The following is a 21,624-nucleotide window of genomic DNA, read 5'->3' as shown; positions in this document are numbered from 1 at the left end:
ACACCCTCCATCCAGTTCCAAAACATTTTTACCACCCCAAAAGGAAACCTCATGCTCATTAAGAATTTACTTCCCATCCTCCCTTCCCAGCCCCAGCTATTACTCATCTGCTTTCTCTCTGTGAATTCCTATTCTGGATATTTCATATACATACCATCACACAATACGTGAACTTCTGTGTCTGGTTTAGTGTGTGTGTTCTAAAATATATTGTGTTGAGCGTTCAGTGCGTCCTTTCAGTTTAGAAGCTCATTATCTTCAATTCTAGGGAATTACCTTCTATTCCATTTCACTGATAAATTCTTCTCTTTTTCATTCCTCCTCTTTTCCTACTCTCTCCCTTCCCACACTCTGGAAATCTTATTATTCAGATGTTAGAGCTCCAGGACCAATTCCCTAATTCTCCCCCGCCCCTTTTTTTCTTAAATAAAACCTCAAGCCAACTCTTGTCTTTTTTGTTATATTTTGTGGAATATTTCTTCTATTTTCTCTTCTAACACCAACTCAAAAAGATATATGTACCCCCATGTGCATTGCTGCCTTATTCACAGTAGCCAAGATATGGAAACAACCTAGGTGTCCAGTGATGCATGACTGGATAAAGGAATATATATATTACTCAGCCATAAAAAAAAAAAAAAACTGAAATCTTGCCTTTTGGGACAACACGAATGAACCCTGAGGGTATTATACTAAGTGAAAAAAAAAGTCAGACACAGAAAGACAAATACCATATGATCTCACTTACATGTGGAACTCAAAAAAAACAACAAGCTCATACATACAGAGAACAGACTGGTGGTTGCCAAAGGCAGGAGGCATGGGGGTGAGAAAAATGGGGGGAGGGGATCAAAAGGTTAAAAAAAAAAAAGACCTTAAGAATAATGCAGAACACAAAAGCCATATGTGAAAGGACAGACAGATTTGACCTCATATAAATTAAAATTATTTTAAAAGATTTTATTTATTTGAGAGAGCGAGAATGAGAGACAGAGAGAGAGCACATGAGAGAGGGGAGAGTCAGAGGGAGAGGCAGACTCCCTTCCGAGCAGGGAGCCTGACGCGGGACTCGATCCCGGGACTCCAGGATCATGACCTGAGCCGAAGGCAGCTGCTTAACCAACTGAGCCACCCAGGCGCCCTAAATTAAAATTTCCTGATCAAACTCACTATCAACACAGGTAAAGGGCCAGTGACAGACATGGAGAAAGTATGTGAAAAATAAAGAGCAGATAAAAGGTTATTATTCATTCACTGAACAACTAATTAGGGGGTACCTACTATGTGCCAGATACTCTCCTAGGTGCTAGAAACATTAGAATGAACAAATGACAAAATTCCTGCGCTCCTGGTTCTTACATTCTAATGGGGTGAGTAGGGAGAGGTGATAAAGAAGTAAACAAATATCAGATAGAGGTTATGTAGAAAAATAAAGCACGGAAGAAGGAAAGGGAGCATGGGGATGGCAAAGATGTGAGGCCCTCCAAAAATGAATAAGAAAAAGTCAAACAACACAGTGGGAAAGGGGCAAAGAATAACAACATTGAATTCACAGAACAAGAAAGGCAAATGTCCAGTAAATGTGAAATTTATGGTCTACCCACTGAAACAATGCCGGGGCATTATTCGCTCATCAGTTTGGCAAACATTCAATATCAGGAGGGGTGAGTGAGTAATCTTGTGTCCTTCTGGTGGGAGTGTAAATTGGTATCATTTTTTTTTAAAGATTTTATTTATTTATTTGGCAGAGAGATACAGAGAGAGAACAAGTAGGCAGAGAGGCAGGCAGAGGGAGAGGGAGAAGAAGGCTTCCCGCTGAGCAAGGAGCCCGATGCGGGGCTCGATCCCGGGACTCCAGGATCATGACCTGAGCCGAAGGCAGCCGCTTAACCGACTGAGCCACCCAGGTGCCCCTCATTTTTTTTTTTTAGAGGGCAATTTTGACAGAACTTATCCAAATGTTGAAAGCCCATGTCCTCTGACCCACAGCCCCTATTCTGTGTATTACTCTGGAAAGAGACAACTGTACAAAGATTTTCAATGCAGCATTGTCTGTATTTAGGGAGGGAGTGAGATACAAAATTTTTATAGCTTTACCAAGAAAAAAGAAAAGTATTAATCTTCAAGATCTCTGTCACAACAACAAAAATTCATTTTAAATAGTATTAACTACATTTGCATAATTTCTAAATGTTGATGTCTAGTGTAGCTCTCTCTCTTAGGTCTCAGAACACTATTGTCTGACTACTTCCCAAACATCTTCATCCAGAAATCCCTTGGGAACTTCATCTCACCATGTCTAAAATGGAATTTCTCTTCCTTTCTCTTGGATGGATTTGGTATCTCTTCTCGTCCATAGTCCGTCATTCCTATCTCTAATAAGCTATACTGCAGCTATCTATTTTTGTCTACCTTTCCCAACATACTATGAACTCTTTGAGGAATACACTCATTCCTTCAAATATTTACTCTGTACCAGGTAAAATACTAGGTACTCCTCATGGATTATTACCAAGATAAATGTGATAAATGTAGGAATTTAGAGTCTACTGGAGCTGGGAGGTATCTCATCAATAATTTAATTCCCAACACAACGCTGACATATAAAACAGGTTCTACAAATGTTATGTGAATATAGCAAATAATAAAATAAGGTAAATGCAGACTTTGAAAGCCATTACGATCTTTCTCTAGTATGTTGAAGATCTAAGCACCACCTTGTTAAAAAAATTCTAACCACACCTTAGGGGTAATTTATTGCTCAAAATGCTCACCCTTAGAACAAAATCTGAAGTCCCTACCATGACCTACAAAGTCTACATGATCTAGCCCAGGGGTCAGCCAATACAGCCCCACAGGGCCAAATGCAGCCTGCTGCCTGTTGGGTAAATAAGGTTTTAGAGGAACACAGCCAGGTCCATTCATGTACGTATTGTCCACAGCTGCTCTGCTCTACAACGGCAGAGTTTAGTAGTTGCAACACAGACTTTATAGCCCACAAAGCCTAAAATATTTACTATCTGGCCCTTTATCAGAAAAAAAGAAAAAACAAAGACATTTTTATTGTTCTAAAGCTCCAATTTGAGACTAGTCCCGGTTTTCATAGTTTCTATCTCACACACTCCTTCCCAAGACACATGTACACCTCACTCAGCTTAGTCCCAAATCTGTTCAAATCCCACATGGTACCTTTTGGCTACCTATGGTCTTACATTCTTTTATTTTTCTTCAGTGGACTTATTACTACCTGACATGTTATTAGTTTATTAGTTTTTGTTTCCTCCAAAGAATGTGAAATCCACGAAGGCAAAGCTTTCCTTGTCTTATTCATTTCTGTACCTCCAACAGCTAAAAGAAGGCCTGGTATATACAATGCAGATGCTTAATACAGATTTGTGGAATGAATGAATTGAACATTTTTAAAGGGATCAAATATGGAAAAATTACTTGAATGTTTTCCTCATTCTAAAAAACTAAGAATTAAATATGCAAAATGTTTTTGCACAGTACTAATATCAAAGTACCAAATAATAATTACTTTCTGCTATTGTCACTATTGAAGTTATTTAAGGTTATATTCTCAAATCTGGTGAAGCATTAGTGGCCTGTAATTAAATAATTGAGGAAAAGGGGCACCTGGGTGGCTCAGTCAATTAAGCATCTGCCTTTGGCTCAGGTCATGATCTCAGGGTCCTGGGATCCATCCCTGTGTGAGGATCCTTGCTCAGTGGGGAGTCTGCTTTTCCCTCTCCCTCTGACCCTCCCTCCCACTTGTGCTCTCTCTCTCAAATAAATAAAAATTTTTTAAAATTTTTATTGTTATGTTAATCACCATACATCATTAGTTTTGGATGTAGTGTTCCATGATTCATTGTTTGTGCATAACACCCAGTGCTCCATACAGAATGTGCCCTCTTTAATACCCATCACCAGGCTAACCCATCCCCCCACCCCCCTCCCCTCTAAAAACCTCAGTTTGTTTTTCAGAGTCCATCGTCTCTCATGGTTCATCTCCCCCTCCGACTTACTCCCCTTCATTCTTCCCCTCCTGCTATCTTCTTCTTTTTTTTTTCTTAACATATATTGCATCAAATACATAAAATCTTTTAAAAATATTTTTTAAAAAAATAAACAATCGAGGAAAACGACACTTTTAAAAAAAGTTTCTGGGGCACCTGGTGGCTCAATAATTAGGTGCCTGACTCTTGATCTCAGGGTTGTCAGTTTGAGTCCCGCAATGGGGTCCATGCTAGGCATGGAGCCTACTTAAAAAAAAAGTTTCTAACCACTGGTTCTCAAACTTGGGGTGGACACCTCAATTCTTTGGAAGTACTAAAAGTCAGAGGCCACTCTGGGACTCAGAAGAGAACCTCCATGTAATGATAAAAGCAGGTCTTGAAAGAGCTATTTGGCTTGGCACAACTGAAAGATAAAGTTGAGGATGTTCTTTCTTTTTAAAAACTCCCTCTTTTTGAGGGATATTCTAGAGAGATAATTATTCATCTTCTGCTATTTTAAAACCATACTTTAAAAAAAATTTCTTCATTTATTAGAGAGAGAGAGAGAAAGAGAGCGCACACGCATGCATGAGCATGAGGGGAGGCAGAGCTAAGCAGGGAGCCTGATAGCAGGGGCTCGATCCCAGGACTCTGAGATCACCACCCCAGCTGAGGGCAGACACTTAACCACCTGAGCCACCCAGGGGCCCTAAACCATACTTATTTATTGGGAAAAATAACACACAGAAAGGGACACAAAACACAAAGGTACAGGTTAATAAATTTTTTTTAAGCAGATATTTATATGGCTACAACTCAAATCAAGAAACAGAACCTAACCACAACCCCCTAAAGCTTCCTACAATTCCTGTTCCAATGAAAACCCCATAAAGGTAACTACTATCTTGACTTTATGGTATTTAATTACTTGCATTTCTTTATAGTCACACTACCCAAATGTGCACGGCTAAACAATATAACTGTAGTGGTTTTGAAGTTCACATAAGAGGAATACTACAGTAAGTATTCTTTTGTGTCAGGCTTCTTGCATCGAATATGCCTCAGTGTATATTTATCCATTTGACTATTGAAGGTCTTTTGGGTTATTTCCAATTTTCAACTGTGAATAATGCTGCTGTGAATATTCTTACATTCGCACCTGATACATGTGTGTACGCATTTCCATAGGGAACCTACCAAGGAGTAGAACTGATGGGCATAGTAAGTTTGACGTTTGAGAACCATCACCTAAGCATTTAGTTTAGTCAGAAAACACCTGATAGAGTTGTAAAAACTGTCAAATATGGTCAAAGACTGAATAGAACTGAACCAAATTTATTTCTTGGGTGATAAAAATAAATTATGTACTAGTTATATTATCATGTGGCACAAAATAAAAATAAAAAACAATGCATTCAAAAGAAGTGGAGGGAGCACAGGTGTGCCTAGACTGGATTAAATTCTTTAAGCTAAAGAGCTACCTTCCTCACATGATAGCTACAACCAATTGAAAGTAGAATATAAACTCAAACAGCACTATCAGATACTGATGTCAGCTGCATAGGGATCTTAACTGACAGAAGACAGGAGCAGATGAATATAAAAGAACTACATAATCTGTTATTTGTAACAGCCAACCTGGAAAATATCTTTTAAGTCTCAAGGTTGGGTTTCATTAAAAAATAATGTTATCACTTGGACATCAAAATAATGTGCTGGGGACCAAATTTTCTAAATGACATGTGCACTAGTAATTAAAAAGTTAAACAATCTTTAGATTGTCAGGAATATATTACTTTAACAAGAACAATAAACCTGTATCAGTTAGCTTTCACTGCCTTGTGACTGGAGCTAAAAACGGAAAACAAATTACTTCAGCAAGAAAGCTCCCACTAACACCCTCTCCAACCTCCCCACCATAAGTTTTTTTTTTTTTTAAGATTTTATTTATTTCAGAGAGAGAGAGAATGAGAGAGAGCATGAGAGGGAAGAGGGTCAGAAGGAGAAGCAGACTCCCTGCTGAGCAGGAAGCCCGATGTGGGACTTGATCGCAGGACTCTAGGATCATAACCTGAGTTGAAGGCAGTTGCTTAACAAACTGAGCCACCCAGGCGCCCCCCCCACCATAAGTTTTGTACCTACTAGTGAACATGTATTTTTCTGTGTGGCAGGCATTACTTAGAGTGCTTAGTAAATATGATCCCATTTAATGCTCACAATAATCCTATGAAGTAGGTACTACCATCCCATTCTACAAATGAGGAAAAGGAGGCTTATTTAATTTATTTAAAGATTTTACTTATTTATTCATGAGACACAGAGAGAGAGAGAGAGAGAGACAGACAGACAGAGAGAAGCAGGCTCCCAAGAAGCAGAGAGCCTGATGCGGGACTCGATCCCGGGACCCTGGGATCATGACCCAAGCTGAAGGCAGACGCTTAACCACCTGAGCCACCCAGGGGCCTGGAAAATGAGGTTTAAAGAGGTTATCCTGCCCAGAGTCCTACTGCCAGTGAGGGACCAAATGGGAATTTATGTCAAGAATCCTCTGATCCAATTCTAAACATCAAAGATGAAAATGAGCTACAGTCATCTAAAAGGTCATTAAAGGGAAATACGACAAAGAAACTGAGATTAGAATTAACATCAAATACACTCAAAGTAAAAATTAACAATCAGCATTCAACATCAAGCCAACCATTTATTTCCTTCACAGAGTAGCAGTTCAAAAAGTAGAAATAGAACTTTAGAACCTTACAGGGGAGGCCTAACTTTAATAATACAGACTTTCAAAAGGTGATTCATTTCTGCATCAAAATAAAATTAAAGCAAGTCCTGCTATAGAAGATACTCTGCCTTTTCATAAAAACAGTTTCAGAAGCTACTTGTTCTAAAACCTGAGAATAAGGAAGAACGAAAGAAAAAAAATTGAGAATTTTTTTTTAGAGCGACAGGTAGATTTTTTAATTTAAATTCAATAAATTAACATACAGTGTATTATTAGTTTCAGAGGCAGAGTTCAGTGATTCACCAGTCTTATATGATACTCAGTGCTCATTACACCACATGCCCTCCTTAATATCCATATCAGTTAGTACACGGTATTTATAAAAAAAAAAAATTGAGAGTTAAGGACACACTGAAACTAAAGGAAATGAACCAATTTCAAGAATACAGAAACAGATCTTTTTTAAAGAAAGGAAAAATCTACATGTCAAAACAGTGTTGGCATAAATTTAAGACTATCTTCTGTGCAGTTATGCTGGGAGAAAACCTCGTAGAAATGTTGGAAAGCTAGATGACTGGGAAAAATGACTGGCACAAATAAACACCAAACAAAAACCCTCCCATATATCTTAGATTGGTCAACGACTCTGAATTCAAAGAAATAAAGAATTAGCAACATCTAGTTTAAATTCAAGAATTTTCCTATGGGGTTCCTGGGTGGCTCGGCCGGTTAAGCGTCTGCCTTCAGCTCAGGTCATGATCCCAGGGTCCAGGGATTGAGCCCTGCACATGAGGTTCTCTGCTTAGTGGGGAGCCTATTTCTCCCTCTCCCTCTGCTGCTCTGCCTACTTGTGCTCTCTCTCTGTCAAATAAACAAATAAAATCTTAAAAAAAAAAAAAGAATTTTCCTATAATGGGGACATAAATTACTAAGAGCAGAGAACCACACCAAATGTTTCCTATTCTTGGTCATAAATAAACTGCTTTGGCTTACAGAAATCAAAGTTTAAAAGACGAAAATTTAAAAATCTGTTTCAAGTAGAATATGTAATCAGGCTTATTCCTGAGATTGTTCAGAGGCTGATCTCATAGAGTGATGAAAAGTAAACAGTCACAGAGCAACACTGATTCAATGCATTACTCCAAATAAGGCAAATTTTTATGTGAGAGCAAAGCCCTAAGAGAAAGGAGGGAATGAGACAAACATACACAGATAATGACTGTAATTTCAAAAGGGGAGTTGGAGGCGGGGAGAGAATTTTTTTTTTTAAATCAGGAAAAAAAATAGTAAGACATGAAATATTAAGAGAATTAGACTTTTGCCTAATAATAAAAACCATTAAATCTCATAGTAACCATGGGTTAAGAATATGAAGACATGTTTATTTCAGGGCACTTGTTAACTCAATCATCAAAAGGAAGATACCCTTTGGGGTGGAGACAGTTTGTTTGCACAAAGCAGACTTCAGAAGAAAGTTTCTTTGGTACCCAGCTGTGATGCCTCTGCCCTCACCCAAACAGTAGCAAAAGGAATTAAAAGTGCAGACAGCAGTCCAGAGAAGGGAGTCTTCCACTCTATGCCCATGAGGTGAATCTCTAAGTCCTGAGATTCTCCACCTTTTATCCTTTATCTTTGCACTCAGCATATAAGTCAATCAAGTGACAGAGTTCACGGAATATATATGAAACAGATTTAGAGGTGCACAATTTGTTAACTCAAAAAGCATCTTTAGCAGAACACAACAGTCTCAACTATTTGTTAAGTTTACATGGTAAACCTTGAATAACTAAAATTTGCAGGGAACATGGAATGTGGAATTCTGCTTAAATCAAACTTCATGCTCAAATCCCTGAAGAGAAAATATTGCTAGAGCTTTTTAGCAAGTTTTATGAAAGTTAATTGTTAATTCTAGATTTTATATGGTATATTTTTACAAAGAAAATTTACTTCACAGTTCTGGAATTATGTAAAAGGTTATATTTTAATCTGTTCAAAATCCAATCTCTCTGCCTGGATTAAAAGATTTTCTCCTAAAAGAGAATTTAAAAAAAAAATCTCTTTTACCATAAAAGGAAAACAAATTGAAATGTGTTCCAACTCACTTAATTTGGTCAAAATCACCTTATAAATGGAGACAGCCAAAAACTAAACTGTTCTCTTATGGATTCATATACATAAAATGAAAAAATCTGTTACTATATTAAAAATAGACATTATGAATCCTATGAAGTGAATTATTTGCTTTCTTTTCCTTTTCCAGAGAGAGACGGGGGGGGGGGGGGGGGGGAGGAAGAAGGGGAGGGGCAGAGGGAGAGGAACAGAGAGAATCTGAAGCCGACTTCACACCTAGCACAAAGCCCAACACAGGGGCTCAATCTCACAACCCTAAGATCATGACCTGAGCCGAAATCAAGAGTCAGATACTTAACCGATTGAGGCACCCAGGCACCCCTGCTTTCTAATTTTTAAAAAACAAGGTGAATTGGGTTATACAACAAGCACAGTAAATAATGAAATCTAGGTACTTAACATCTGCTTTTTAAAAGACTGGAAATAAGGGGCACCTGGTTGGCCCAGTCAGTAGACCATGCAGCTCTTGATCCCAGGGTTGTAAGTTTGAGCCCCATGTTGGGTTGTAGAAATTACTTAAAAATAAAAAAATCTTGAAAAAAAAATAAAAGACTGGAAATAAGAATATGAAGTGTCACTGCTCACTGAATATAAACTTCATGTCAAAATTATAAATCAATTCAAGATGGCTATCAATGAAAATAATGGCAAAAAAGTTTGTGTGAGATTATCAAAAAATAATCCAAAGTTGTTTCAAAAGTTCACTTGAGTATGATTTTTGCTGAATTTGTCTTGCTTGCCATAATACTTATTAAACAAAACAATTTCTATACCAGCAGCTTGTTATAAAATAATGAAAACATCCCTTCTGACAACAAATCAGAGTTAACTCTTAGTATGCCAACTCTGGCTATCCAAATTTAAGGAGCCAACAGATTTGGAAATTTCTGAGATAGAACTGGTAACCTTATTAACCAAACCCTTGCTACTTGTTACCAAAACTCAGGAACTGAACAGATTCAGATAATCGGCTATATCCCTAGCTATATGAATTTATAGTCCAAACTTCCTCTGTTTGCACTTAGAGACCCAGTGGATTCAGACATCAGGAATACTTGAATTTTATTTATTTATTTTTAATTTTATTTTTTGTTCTTTGGTTTATTCTTTGTCCACAAGAAAAGGATTTTATATTATAATTTTTCCCTATGTACCACATTTAACATTTTTCCCATGCTATTACATAGTTCTTATAAACATAATTTTATTAGTTAATATCCCCATTGAGGGGACTGCTATAATTTACATAACTTCTGCTCTATATCTGAACGTTTACTGGTCCATTTGCCTCTGATAACTATGACACAATAAAAATCTCCAAACATCTTTTTCTTTTTTTTTTAAAGATTTTATTTATTTACTTGACAGAGACAGCACAAGCAGGGGGAGCGGCAGGCAGAGGGAGAGGGAGAAGCAGGCTCCCCGAGGAGCAGGGAGCCCAATGTGGGGCTCGATCCCAGAACCCTGAGATCATGACCTGAGCTGAAGGCAGACGCTTAATCAACTGAACCACCCAAGTGCCCCTCCAAATATCTTTTTCTTAATGTAAAATAAATATCATTCTATATTACAACTACAGCTAAATATTTTACATATTTTATAATAATATTTTAAATGATTTTTTCAAATTGTAACTTAGTCTTTTTTTTGATAGTTCTCTGTTCTTATTTCTTTGGGCTCAAAATACAAGTCACAAAAATTTAACATAAAAATAACTTACTAAAAAATGGTCATATGTAATAAAACGAATATAAAATCCTTCTCCTAAAGATTTATATTTTAGACTCTATATTCTGTTTTTAGTTGGTTTCAGTGGGTACCAATTATTTTGATCCAAATCCCTGTGTCAATTTCCCATAAAAGTGAAATTTAGCAATCAGAGGATAACAAAAACTTGGATTAATCTTTGCTCTATGAAAAAGTTTTAAAAGACAAAGAAATATGCCATATTTATTAAATAATTTTCCTCAAAATAATATCAAACTGACATTCAACATCATAGTCTCTAAAATGGACAAAAATAGAAGTTCTTCTAAAACTATTAAATGAAATTCCAGGTTTCCTTAAGGCACCTCTAAGGAGTGTAACATTTGATCTACTGAGTTTGTCTGCTATAATTACCAGTTGTGACCCTTACAAGCCTCAAGTGCTCCTGAGATTGTGTGTGTTGGGAGGAGAGAGAACGACATATGCTTGCCCGTCTACAAGATGAACTCATAAGCATAAAAAATGGGAAGTCACTCATTTCAAAAAGAGAGTGAAAAGGAAGAGAAAAATGTTCAACAAAGTGTACTGTATGTCTGGTAGGAAAATGTATAGATGTCATCAATAAATGTTTATTACACATAGTGACCTTTAATTATCACTAAGACCAAAAGAATTATCATAACCTCATGATTTAAAATAAGCAGTCACGTGATTTTCAAGTAAGAGGGAATTCATGATACTTTCACTCAGAATTCAGCAGAGGTCCAAATCACCTCAAAAGCCAACCTATCTTTATTATTAAAGATAGCCTTCCAGGGGTAGGCAGTTGATGTCAGACTGTAGGACAATCTATTGCTACTCTTTCCCTAGGAAGGTCCTGCTACCCTAAGGGCCATCTTCAGATCTGAGTGCCCAAATGAAATCACTGTTTTCCTGACTTCATTTAATCATTTACAAAATTTATTTAAGAACTTCAAATGCAAATCTGTGATAGAACTAGAACTTAAATAAAACAGGCTAATGTTACTACTACCTCTTAAGAGTCCACACAGAAAGTTTAGGTGCTTGACATTCTATTTTATTCCCTGCTCAACAATAATTTTTTCTTTAAAAGCTTGAAACTTCCTCTTTTTTGTGGGCAATATGAAATCCATCTTTGAAGGCAAATGCCACAAAAATAATTTTCTCCAAAGAGAGAAGCCGAAACAGTATGAAAAGTATTGCTGCTGTCTGAAGATGGCCCTCTGTGCACTTCTACCATAACAAACACATTGAGATCTTCATTTTTCCTCTCATTTTTCAATTTTTGCCCCTGACTTCATTAAAATCAATGTGAAAAATACTCTGTACTCACTCTGGCATTCTATGAATTGATGAATAAAAGTGCAGTCCCCGCCACTCTTTGAAAGCAAGTGCTCTAATAAAGAAAGAAACACCTTTAAGGATATAGTTTGTTGCTGTTATTTGAAAACCAACAGCAAAGGTAGGAAAACTGAAATGTATTAACATGAGTAACTGAATAAGATTCATAAAAGTTTAATATATTTTTACTATTAATAGCAGACATATTTTGGAGTTAAATAAAGCCCAATGACTGAAAACTGTTATTATATAATCACTGATTGTACCCTGAATGGTTAGCTTTTAAAGGTGCAGTTTCTATCCAAAGAGCTCAAGAAAACCATAGATATATTGCTTTAAAAAGCTTCTCCCACTTTTAAAATATACCTTTCTCCATGACAGCTTAATAAATACCTGTAAATAATTTTTATATTTTATTATTTGTTCTTGCTGATAACTGTTTTCTAAAAGTCCCTCTTCAAAGCTATTTTTCTTAGTTAAGAGGCAAAAGATAAATATTTTAAGAATACCATAAAATAATGCCTTAACATTTTTAAGACACTGATGCAACATTTCAATTTTTAGACTTTCATTTCACAAATAACCTTTCCCTTTGAGTCATTTAATCTGTACTTTATATACTCTCAAAATATTACATCGTTTATCTCCACCCAAATGATTAAAGTCAATGCCTATACATTTTAAAATAAGAGCCTGGAAAATGGTTTTGCTCAGGTCAAACAGAATTTGTTTTGTTTTGTTTTAATGAGGGGAGAGAATCAAAACCTAACAGGAGTTAAGAAAAGTTTCAACCCTTTTCTTACAATAATCTTTATTTACATTGATCCAAAGAGTTAACTTCTGAATTTGGATAACATCCTTCAATTATATCTCTGGATCTTTCAAAACTACTAAATAGACTTTGGAAGTTCAGTGTTAAAAATATATCCCAGTATGATGACTATCTGGAAGGTGTGAAAGCACTAAAAGCTGTCAAAGAGGACATGAGTTAGTACCATTTGGACTGTGAAAGCCTCTTTTCTCCTCATTTCAACCCACCTCACCCCTCAGCATCTCAACTTTTGTTTGACAGGCAGGCATCTCCTACTCTGATCACATCACAACTTCTCTTGACATCCTTATTAATGCCATCTCCTTTACCTTCCTACTGAAATCTGTCATTCTCCTTTATCTATTTACATGGTGTACAGAGCCTCCAGTCAACAGTTTTACATATGTATACACACACACACACACACACACACACACACACACACACACACAATATGGTGTGTATAGTTGCACTACACAGAGATACAATATAGCCCCAAAAAGAAAAAGGAAAAAAAGGCTAGCTGCAACAGTAATTAAAAAAAAAAAAATCTAATAAATAGCATTTGCTGATTGGAGCCAAGAAATCCAAAACAAGAGCCCTCAGTTAAATAGTAATTACCATGATCAAAAGTTGTTTTATATAAAATCCTACCTAAGGTACGGTAACATTTTCTGAACTCCAACTATACAACATCATGGTTAAATAAGAAAACTCATTTGAAACCAAATTTTAACCTAAAGGACTTAATAGAACTTATTTGAAACAAAAATTTCAGACTATCATCACAGGACTTTAGATGACATTTATTAATGCAGTACATCCCACCATTACTCTCTAAGCCCCAAATCACCCTTTTATCTACTCTGATTTTAATATCTGGACTCTAGATTAAAATATTTAAAATACTAGTTTAGATAAAATGCAATATTAATATAAAAATATATATATGACTTCTACAAAGGCATTTTCTAAGATATGAGAGAAAAGTCTTTCAGCTAGTATATGTAAAAGATTTGGATCATGACACTTTTCATACTTCATTACTTGAATTCAGCCCCTTGGGAATTCACTTTGCCAACCATAAAAGATGTCCCTGATAATGCAAAAAGAATCAGATACTTAAGGTAGGGGGGAAGGGGGAGGAACGTCTAAGATCCCAAATAGGGCTGTGGAAATGTAAAGAAAAGAAAGATACAGAAATAAAAGAGAGAACTGTGATACTTAAAATGTGTTTTATTTATACACTAGTTTCCTATAAATTTTGATTTTCTATACTACCTGTGCTGTCCAATAAACATGCTCAATACACATGTGGCTACTGAGTCCTGAAAAAATGGCTAGTTTGAATTGAGATATGTTGTAAGTATAAAATAAATATATACTGGTTTCAAAGACTTACTAAGAAAAAAAGAATGTGAAATACTTCATTTATAATCTTTTAATATTGATAACATGTTAAAAGAATATTTTTGATATAGTGGGTTAAAGTGAATATATTATTAAACATTATTAAGATACATTATTAACACTTTACCTGTTTCTTTTTATATTTTTAATGTGGTTACCAGAAATTTTAAATTATATATATGGCTCTCATAATATTTCTATTACTGCTTTTCTATACTAAGACATATTCAAATTATGCTTATCAGATAAGATACAAAAAAATTTATAGTATAAAACCTGTGCTTATAGCAGCTACTTTAGATTTAAGTAATTTCAAAAATAGAGTTTACTAGAGAAACAGCATTAATCTTAACAATTCCAGATATTTTTACAATACTCTCTTAAAACTATACTTGGTTCTCTACTATTTAAAGAGTAATTTTAGATAAAGTCATATCTGATAGCATACTGTGGCTATGGACTTTGGTAATACTGGAATGCTTGATAACTGGTTTGTTATTATATAACAAATGATTCAGAACAGACTCATCTTATTCCAAAGTCACTCTGTACTAAATCTGGTATAATGAAGTTTTTGTGCATTATCAAGATATTCACTATCCTGTTTTGTTAAAGATATACTGTAGGTCACTCTCACGCCACTCAATTTATCACCACTAAAAATCCAAACACACCAGCAGGGATAAAACAAACATGGTAAGGGGGGTGGGGGGATGGGTTAGCTGGTGATGGGTATTAAAGAGAGCACGTACTGAATGAAGCACTGGGTGTTATACGCAAACAATGAATCAGGGAACACTACATCGAAAACTAATGATGTAATGTATGGTGATTAACATAACATAATAAAAAAATTATTAAAAAAATAAATTAAAAAAAATCATGGTAAGAAGTACACTAAAGTATCCAAAATACCTTATTCAGTCTTAAATCAAGGAGTTGTCTACAACTCTTCTCATCTAAATCAATTGAAATTGGCAAAAAATTTTAAGCAGTAATCTGACAACTCTAAAATAATATAAAGATGATTTAGTGTATATAAAGGGATTCTCTTAACTGAAGGAAAAGCATGTTCCGAGCTTGAGTTATACATTATTAATAAATACATGCTTAAATGAAAATGGTGATGAATTGGAATAAAAAGTGCCCATGCCAGAAAAAGAAAAAAAAAAGGCAAATAATGACAACAAAAAATAAAAATTCATTTAACAATGACAAGCTTTTAGAAGATGAGGATTAAGTCATTTTATATATGTTTGCTAAATATAATAAACAGAAATTAGTAATATTAGTAATGAATATAAACTACACCTTTAAAAAAATTCTTGAATTGCAACTCAAACTGGAATTCTAAAATGTAGATGTATTTTATAAAACACATATAGAATAGTCAAGTAACAATGATTAATGACAATAACTTTTAATTTAGAGTTTCAAGATTTGTTACAGAACATACGTAATATTAGGTCTTGAGCTTACAGCTCACATATACATGATTACTTGAGCCTATCTTGCCGGTTCCTGATTGAAAACCAACCACACAAAAACAAGAACAAAAAGGCACCTCCTAACTTTATCAGAGTTGGCTGCTGCCCCAAGAACTATAAAGATATCCCCTGATACATGAAAAAAATATTTAATAAGAAGTTCTGAGTATTGACCTTGATATCTTCCACTAACTTCTGTATAAAAACTAAAATGAGAGGTACACAGATCTGTAAATACAGAAAATAATTTTATTCATTCTGTACTTAAGGAATCTAATGCAGGATCTGGCACATAGCTGGTGCTCAGTTAATGCTAGATGGAGGGAAATGGGGGAGGATGAATGGGGATCTTCACAACTGAAGGAATGTACAAGCCATTGGGTAAAAAGTACCCCATGCAGTCAGTAACAGGAAAACCAAGAGTAGCTATACATTTTTGGCAAGAGATAATGCAAGCTATCCAGAAAGAAGGGTCCCAATAAACTAATCATTAACTAATAAATGACTTTTCAGATAGCAGAAATGACTGATCCTGTTTTTTTCTGATTAAAGAAACAGATGTACAGTATAAAGAAAGCAGTTTCTATGACATATCCAAGAGCTCAATGTGCTGTTAAGTAAACTCTTGGCCGAGGATGGAGCAGGATACAAACATTAAAAATGGAGGTCCAATATCTCAGGAAACAATACTTGATGGAAGAAAATTGTAGTCGGGTTCTTTGAAAAATATACTGGGGAGAATGCTATACTATGCTATATAAACCAATGCTAAAGTTGAACTTTATAATTTTCCTGTTACTTGAATAATTAAAATTTCCATATAACAAGGGATATCTAACCAAAAATCATAGCATTAAGAATTACAAAATAAAGGGAAGCTTTTTTTTTTAAAGCTGGGATTCACTGGTCTATGAACTGCATGCTTTTCATTCCAAACATTTAAAACCTTAAAACGCTGATCTATCTCTATCCTGCTTAAATTAGTAAAAGGATATCATGAAAGAAAAACATTTAAGTTTTTTACACTACCTTTTTCTGTGCTCCCATTTATTTTAGGTAAGAAGTCATCAACTTGTATCCCTAGGATTAAGACAGTGTATCATTGCCTGATCAAAGAAAGTGTTACTTTAAAACTGGTCTCAAGTGTAACCATGGCATTTTGTATTCCTACTTACCATTAAGACAGTATAGCACACTTTAAATTTGTTTTTAAAAGAAGGGTTCAACAGGACATTTTCTATCCACTCAGAGAAAAAGCTACAATTGCCTTCTAACAAACCTCAAAAGAAAAGGATCCTGCTGTGCATGTATTTTTCTTATTTAAGTATCTCTAAGTAGAGCATCTCAGATGCAGAAATTTCATTTATCTCAAGGACTAAACAATGGTGCCCACTGGTGGCAACCAAGCATATTTTTAAAGGAAATTTTCTGAAAGACTGTAGATACTTTATACCTAAAACATAAAATATCCCTCTTAAAATAAGTACCCCATGAGAGAGTAAACATCAAAAGTCCAATGATAAAATTCAGGTTTAAATAAGAAACTCGGTAACACACCTACCTAAACTGCTGCATTCTTTAAGAGTTTTCTCCTGAAGATGTTCTAACCGTACTGTAAATAGAAGTCCAAGAAAAAGATATTTCACAGATAAAAGAAAAAAAAATCAAATCAAATCAACTTCTGGATTAGCAACTTACCTTGTAAAGCTGTTAGCCTTTCATTGGTGAAGTCATTATCAGCTTGCAAAGCTTCTATTTTTGCCTGGAGCTCCTGTTCTTTTTCTTCCATTTCATCTATTTTATGTTGTAATTCTTTTTTCTCAGCTTGTCCCTTCTGTTGGATTTCTTCTTGTTTTCCCTCTGCTACCTGTTGAGAAAGAAAAAAAATTTCAGTTATTTCATAAAGTCTGAACTTGCTTTCAGAGGCCTAAAGCAGGAATGCTTTTATTCACCATAAACTTCTAAGGAGAATATTCAATATTATAGAACATATTTGTAAATGTCAAAATAATGTCAAAAGTGGTCTGCATTGAAGTCATGCTTCCCTATCACCTAGGAAAAAAAAACTTGCAGCAGGCAAATAGGCCTAATACATACAGATAAGGAGGTCAAAATGAAAAACTCCACAGTTTTCAAGAGGGAAATATATAAGGTTTTCCCTGAAATTACTATTGTTTAATTAGTTTGTTAAGTTCTAAAATGTAACTAACTCTAATATTTTAAACAAAACTGTGTTTAGTTGAAGGAATGCTGATAATAAGCACTTTTCAAAATGACCTCCTTTTAATAAGACCAACCTTTAAAACTATTACAGGTTCACCAACCACACAGAGGGAGGTATGCCCTGGTCTTCTCTAACAAATATGTATCTTCTAGCCACTCATTCCATGGTTTGAATTATTTAAAGATGGGTCTTCACAAACTCAGTTATAACATTTAAAGGACCAACTTGACATTAGGTATGGCCTCACCTGTCTTACCCTAAATGCCCTATAGCTAGAGGGAGCTGCAGCTGAAGCCGTTAATAGCATCCCTGGAGGCTAGAGGGTCCATACAGATCACTCCAAGGCTACTTCTGGGCTTGTTCCAGCACTAACATAGTTGGGCTCTGCCTTTGGGCCTGCCCAAGGTTAAGCAGATTCAAATTTTTAAAAAGTCTAAATATCTTGGGGTTTGCTGATTTATTTTATTTTATTTTTTTAAGTTTTATTTATCTGACAGAGAGAGATACAGCGAGAGAAGGAACACAAGCAGGGGGAGTGGGAGAGAGAGAAACAGGCTTCCTTCAGAGCAGGGAGCCCGATGCGGGGCTCGATCCCAGGACCCTGGGATCATGACCTGAGCCGAAGGCAGACACTTAATGATGACTCAGCCACCCAGGCGCCCTGGTTTGCTGATTTACATCTACTTCCTGTTATATATTAAAAGATGCCTGTTGTGAAGTACTATTTATTTCCATCCAGAGAAAATATGTCAGCTTTTACAGACTTTCAATTATCTGTGGCAATGGGGTTTGGGCCAAATGGCACCTTATTTTTACTACAAATTTCAACTACTACCAAATTTTACATCAACAACTATTCAGCAATACCTAACCTCTTAATCTATCCAGTGTGTTAGGGACTATTAATACACTTTCAGGTTGAGTAAATACATACCTTTAATTTATCAGATAAATCTTTAATCTCATTAACTGCTCCATTATATTTATTGGCTAATTCTCTTAATTCTTCCTGAGTCCGTTCATTCATTTCTTTAAGATGGGTACATTCATCTTCAGTATTACTCAGACTTCGCTGTAATTCAAGTTTACAGATAATTGATTTAGAATAAATGCACATTCTAAATTCAACTTATAAAAAGTGTTATTTCTATGGGCTGTTCAAAATTAACATCTGCCCTGGCCTTTATATAAGAGTTAAACAACATAAGAATTTTAATTTACTTTAGGTACATGCTAAAACAGAAAATACAACAAAAAATTTGAAAAACAAAACAACAGAAAGGGAGCAGGGAAGGAAAGGATGTCACTTACATAACTACTCTTTTAAAAGGCCACTGGGTATGACTTTTAGACTTGAAAATATTTTAAGCTTATCAATTCTTGAAAGCAAGTTAATAATAGGCACAATCAACTTAATAAGAAAATTAGAAGACAGTTAACAATTTTCTTTCCTTGCATGTCAAATTAATGACACAACACTAAATTGGTTACTATGGGATGAGGCTATTATAGAAACCATTACTATACCATATTCTAGAGTATATACTATATACTATATATAGTATTTTTACTATTGTTTACAATGGGCATTTTAACTAAATCATTAACAATTAACTTCTGTGGTAATTTAGCAGTGGTTCAACGAATGACCTACATTATTAATGAGGTTGTTTTTAAAGCAATGAGAATCACATTGTGATTGTTCCTAAAAGACCAAGAAAGGACCTCAGAGATATTTTCCCTTTGACCTCCAAAGTTAGACACAGTTTTCTTCTCTAGAGGATGGGTAAATAACAGTGGTAAGGTTCTCCACCTTCCACTAACTACCCTCAATTGGAAGAAAAGCAAGAACTAGGTGACAGGAGATCAATTCCCTGGCACATATCACAGTCCACTGTGTGAGAGGCCAAATCCTAAGCAGAATGCACATGGTTAAGACTCCCTCTGATTAGGCTTTTATTTGCTCAGTCACTGAGTAGAAACAACAAGCACCAGACTCACATGATTACAAGGAAAATTCCTAACAATGAAAACAGCCTACTATCCCTTCCCATTTGATAGACAGGAAATATTTCCTAACTATATAATACTCAAGTTTAAAATGTCCTAAAATATTAGCACTTTCAGGCTAAAAATTTTAAATCATACTACATTTTATATTTGTCAAAATGAAATACCTCAACTTCTGAAAGTTTTCTAACCACTTCAATTTTCTCCTGAAGAACCCGCCTCAGGGACTCTTTGGCTGTCGTCTCGTAGTTGTGTTTATCCTCCTGTAATGCTACAAGTTCCTTCCGTAAACTATCTTCTGTTTGATTCTAGGATTAGAAGATATTTATAATTATAGCCAAGTAATTTTTTTAAGTATTTACCATTTGAAAAAATAACACATTATGATGCTCTTTGAATTCTACATTAAGGTACTTCCAAATACAAATGATGTATTTAAAAGTTGCATTGTAAATTATACCTTCACAAATATATTAATCCACACTTCTGATAGAAAAAAAAATGTCAAAGGAAATTGAGAATTTCTTTCAAATGTACAAAATGAATTAAGTCTCCTATCTGTCATATTCTCTGTAAGCCACAATATTTACATTTGTCAGTAAAAATAATCTCTTACTTTCAAAGGAGCCAAGCATTTTAAAACAATGGTTAAACCAAAAGGAATAAGAGCACCCTTAGGAAAAAGCTGACTCCAGCTCTGAGGCAGGAAATGTACAAGATGAGTCTGGAACACCTTGTCTGAAATGACAGCAGGAAGCTATCAAAGTTTGCTGGGGTTCTACCAAAAGGACTCAGGAACCAAAGATGGGATAATTTGAGCATCAATAACCACAAACAAATGGAACAGGCCGAAACACATGAAATATATTTAAATCTAAGTTTGGAGAAAAAAAAACTTCACGGTCATTCTTTGGTAGATGAGAAGGAACCAACTCATTATTTTGAAATCCAGTAAATAAATGGAGAAAATCACTTATCCTTTTCCTAAAGAAAATGACTTCAGGGTAACAAAATGGTTTATGAGGGGGAATAGAAGTATTTATAGAAGTAATCCAGCTAATAAATGAAGAAATAACAACTACAACATCACCATTTTTGGAAGCCTTAATAATGGATCTAGGCAAGGATCATCAAAGATTGCTAATATCTCAAAAAGAAAGACAACTAGATATTATGGTGCCTTCTGGTGAAAGTACACAATACTATTCATGAAGTACTGTTGGAAAAAAGAGTTGAACCTAATCAGATCAAATCTCTAGATCAAACTACCAGTTTATGGTGTGGGAAGAGAGCTAGAAGAATGTGTAAATAACAATCCAGATTTAGGGAAATTATAGAGGACAAATGACCCAGTTTCTCCAGCAAATATCAACTGTGATAGAAAAAAAAGAAAGAGTTGTATATGGGTATTCAATATACAGTTCTTTCTCCTTAATGTATGTTTGAAATTTCCTCTAATGACTAATGACTATACATAATCTAATGTATAGATTGGGGAATCTAACAAAAGATTTAAAAGAATGGTGAAAACATATAAATGTTTTAGCATGTACTCAAAATGACAAAGAAATGAAGCTACATAAAAAACTATGCATTTTCATGCATAGTTAATGCATTTTTCTTTATGGATCTTTACTTGAGATTAATACTTACTTTGGAGCATGCCTGTAATTGGTTTCCCATAACTTCTAACCGTGATAAGAGTCTATCTTCATCTATTAAAGCCTGTTGAAGAAAAATCAAATATAAATAAAATC

The 21,624-nt window shown here is 35.0% G+C and overlaps 1 protein-coding gene across 25 annotated transcripts in view; it reads right to left on the bottom strand.

Moving 5' to 3' along the window:
* LOC113916949 (sarcolemma associated protein) overlaps positions 1–21,624 on the bottom strand; it is a 153,080-nt gene that overhangs the window by 39,516 nt on the left and 91,940 nt on the right. For 7 of the 25 annotated variants that reach the window (XM_027584242.2, XM_027584240.2, XM_035727704.1 and 4 more), the window contains exons 7-13: positions 21,521–21,592; positions 20,035–20,175; positions 18,792–18,929; positions 17,332–17,500; positions 17,195–17,245; positions 16,663–16,713; positions 11,918–11,980 (exon numbers count right to left, since the gene is read on the bottom strand). In XM_027584242.2, coding sequence (XP_027440043.1) covers positions 11,918–11,980; positions 16,663–16,713; positions 17,195–17,245; positions 17,332–17,500; positions 18,792–18,929; positions 20,035–20,175; positions 21,521–21,592 — 685 coding nt within the window. The remainder of the gene's footprint in view (positions 1–11,917; positions 11,981–16,662; positions 16,714–17,194; positions 17,246–17,331; positions 17,501–18,791; positions 18,930–20,034; positions 20,176–21,520; positions 21,593–21,624) is intronic. The other 18 variants (XM_027584248.2, XM_035727703.1, XM_027584249.2 and 15 more) reach the window with 5 other exon arrangements.

The sequence above is a fragment of the Zalophus californianus genome, chromosome 1, assembly GCF_009762305.2.
Source record: "Zalophus californianus isolate mZalCal1 chromosome 1, mZalCal1.pri.v2, whole genome shotgun sequence".
NCBI classification, from domain to species: Eukaryota; Metazoa; Chordata; class Mammalia; order Carnivora; family Otariidae; genus Zalophus; species Zalophus californianus.
This window is presented reverse-complemented; position numbering and strand designations above follow the sequence as displayed.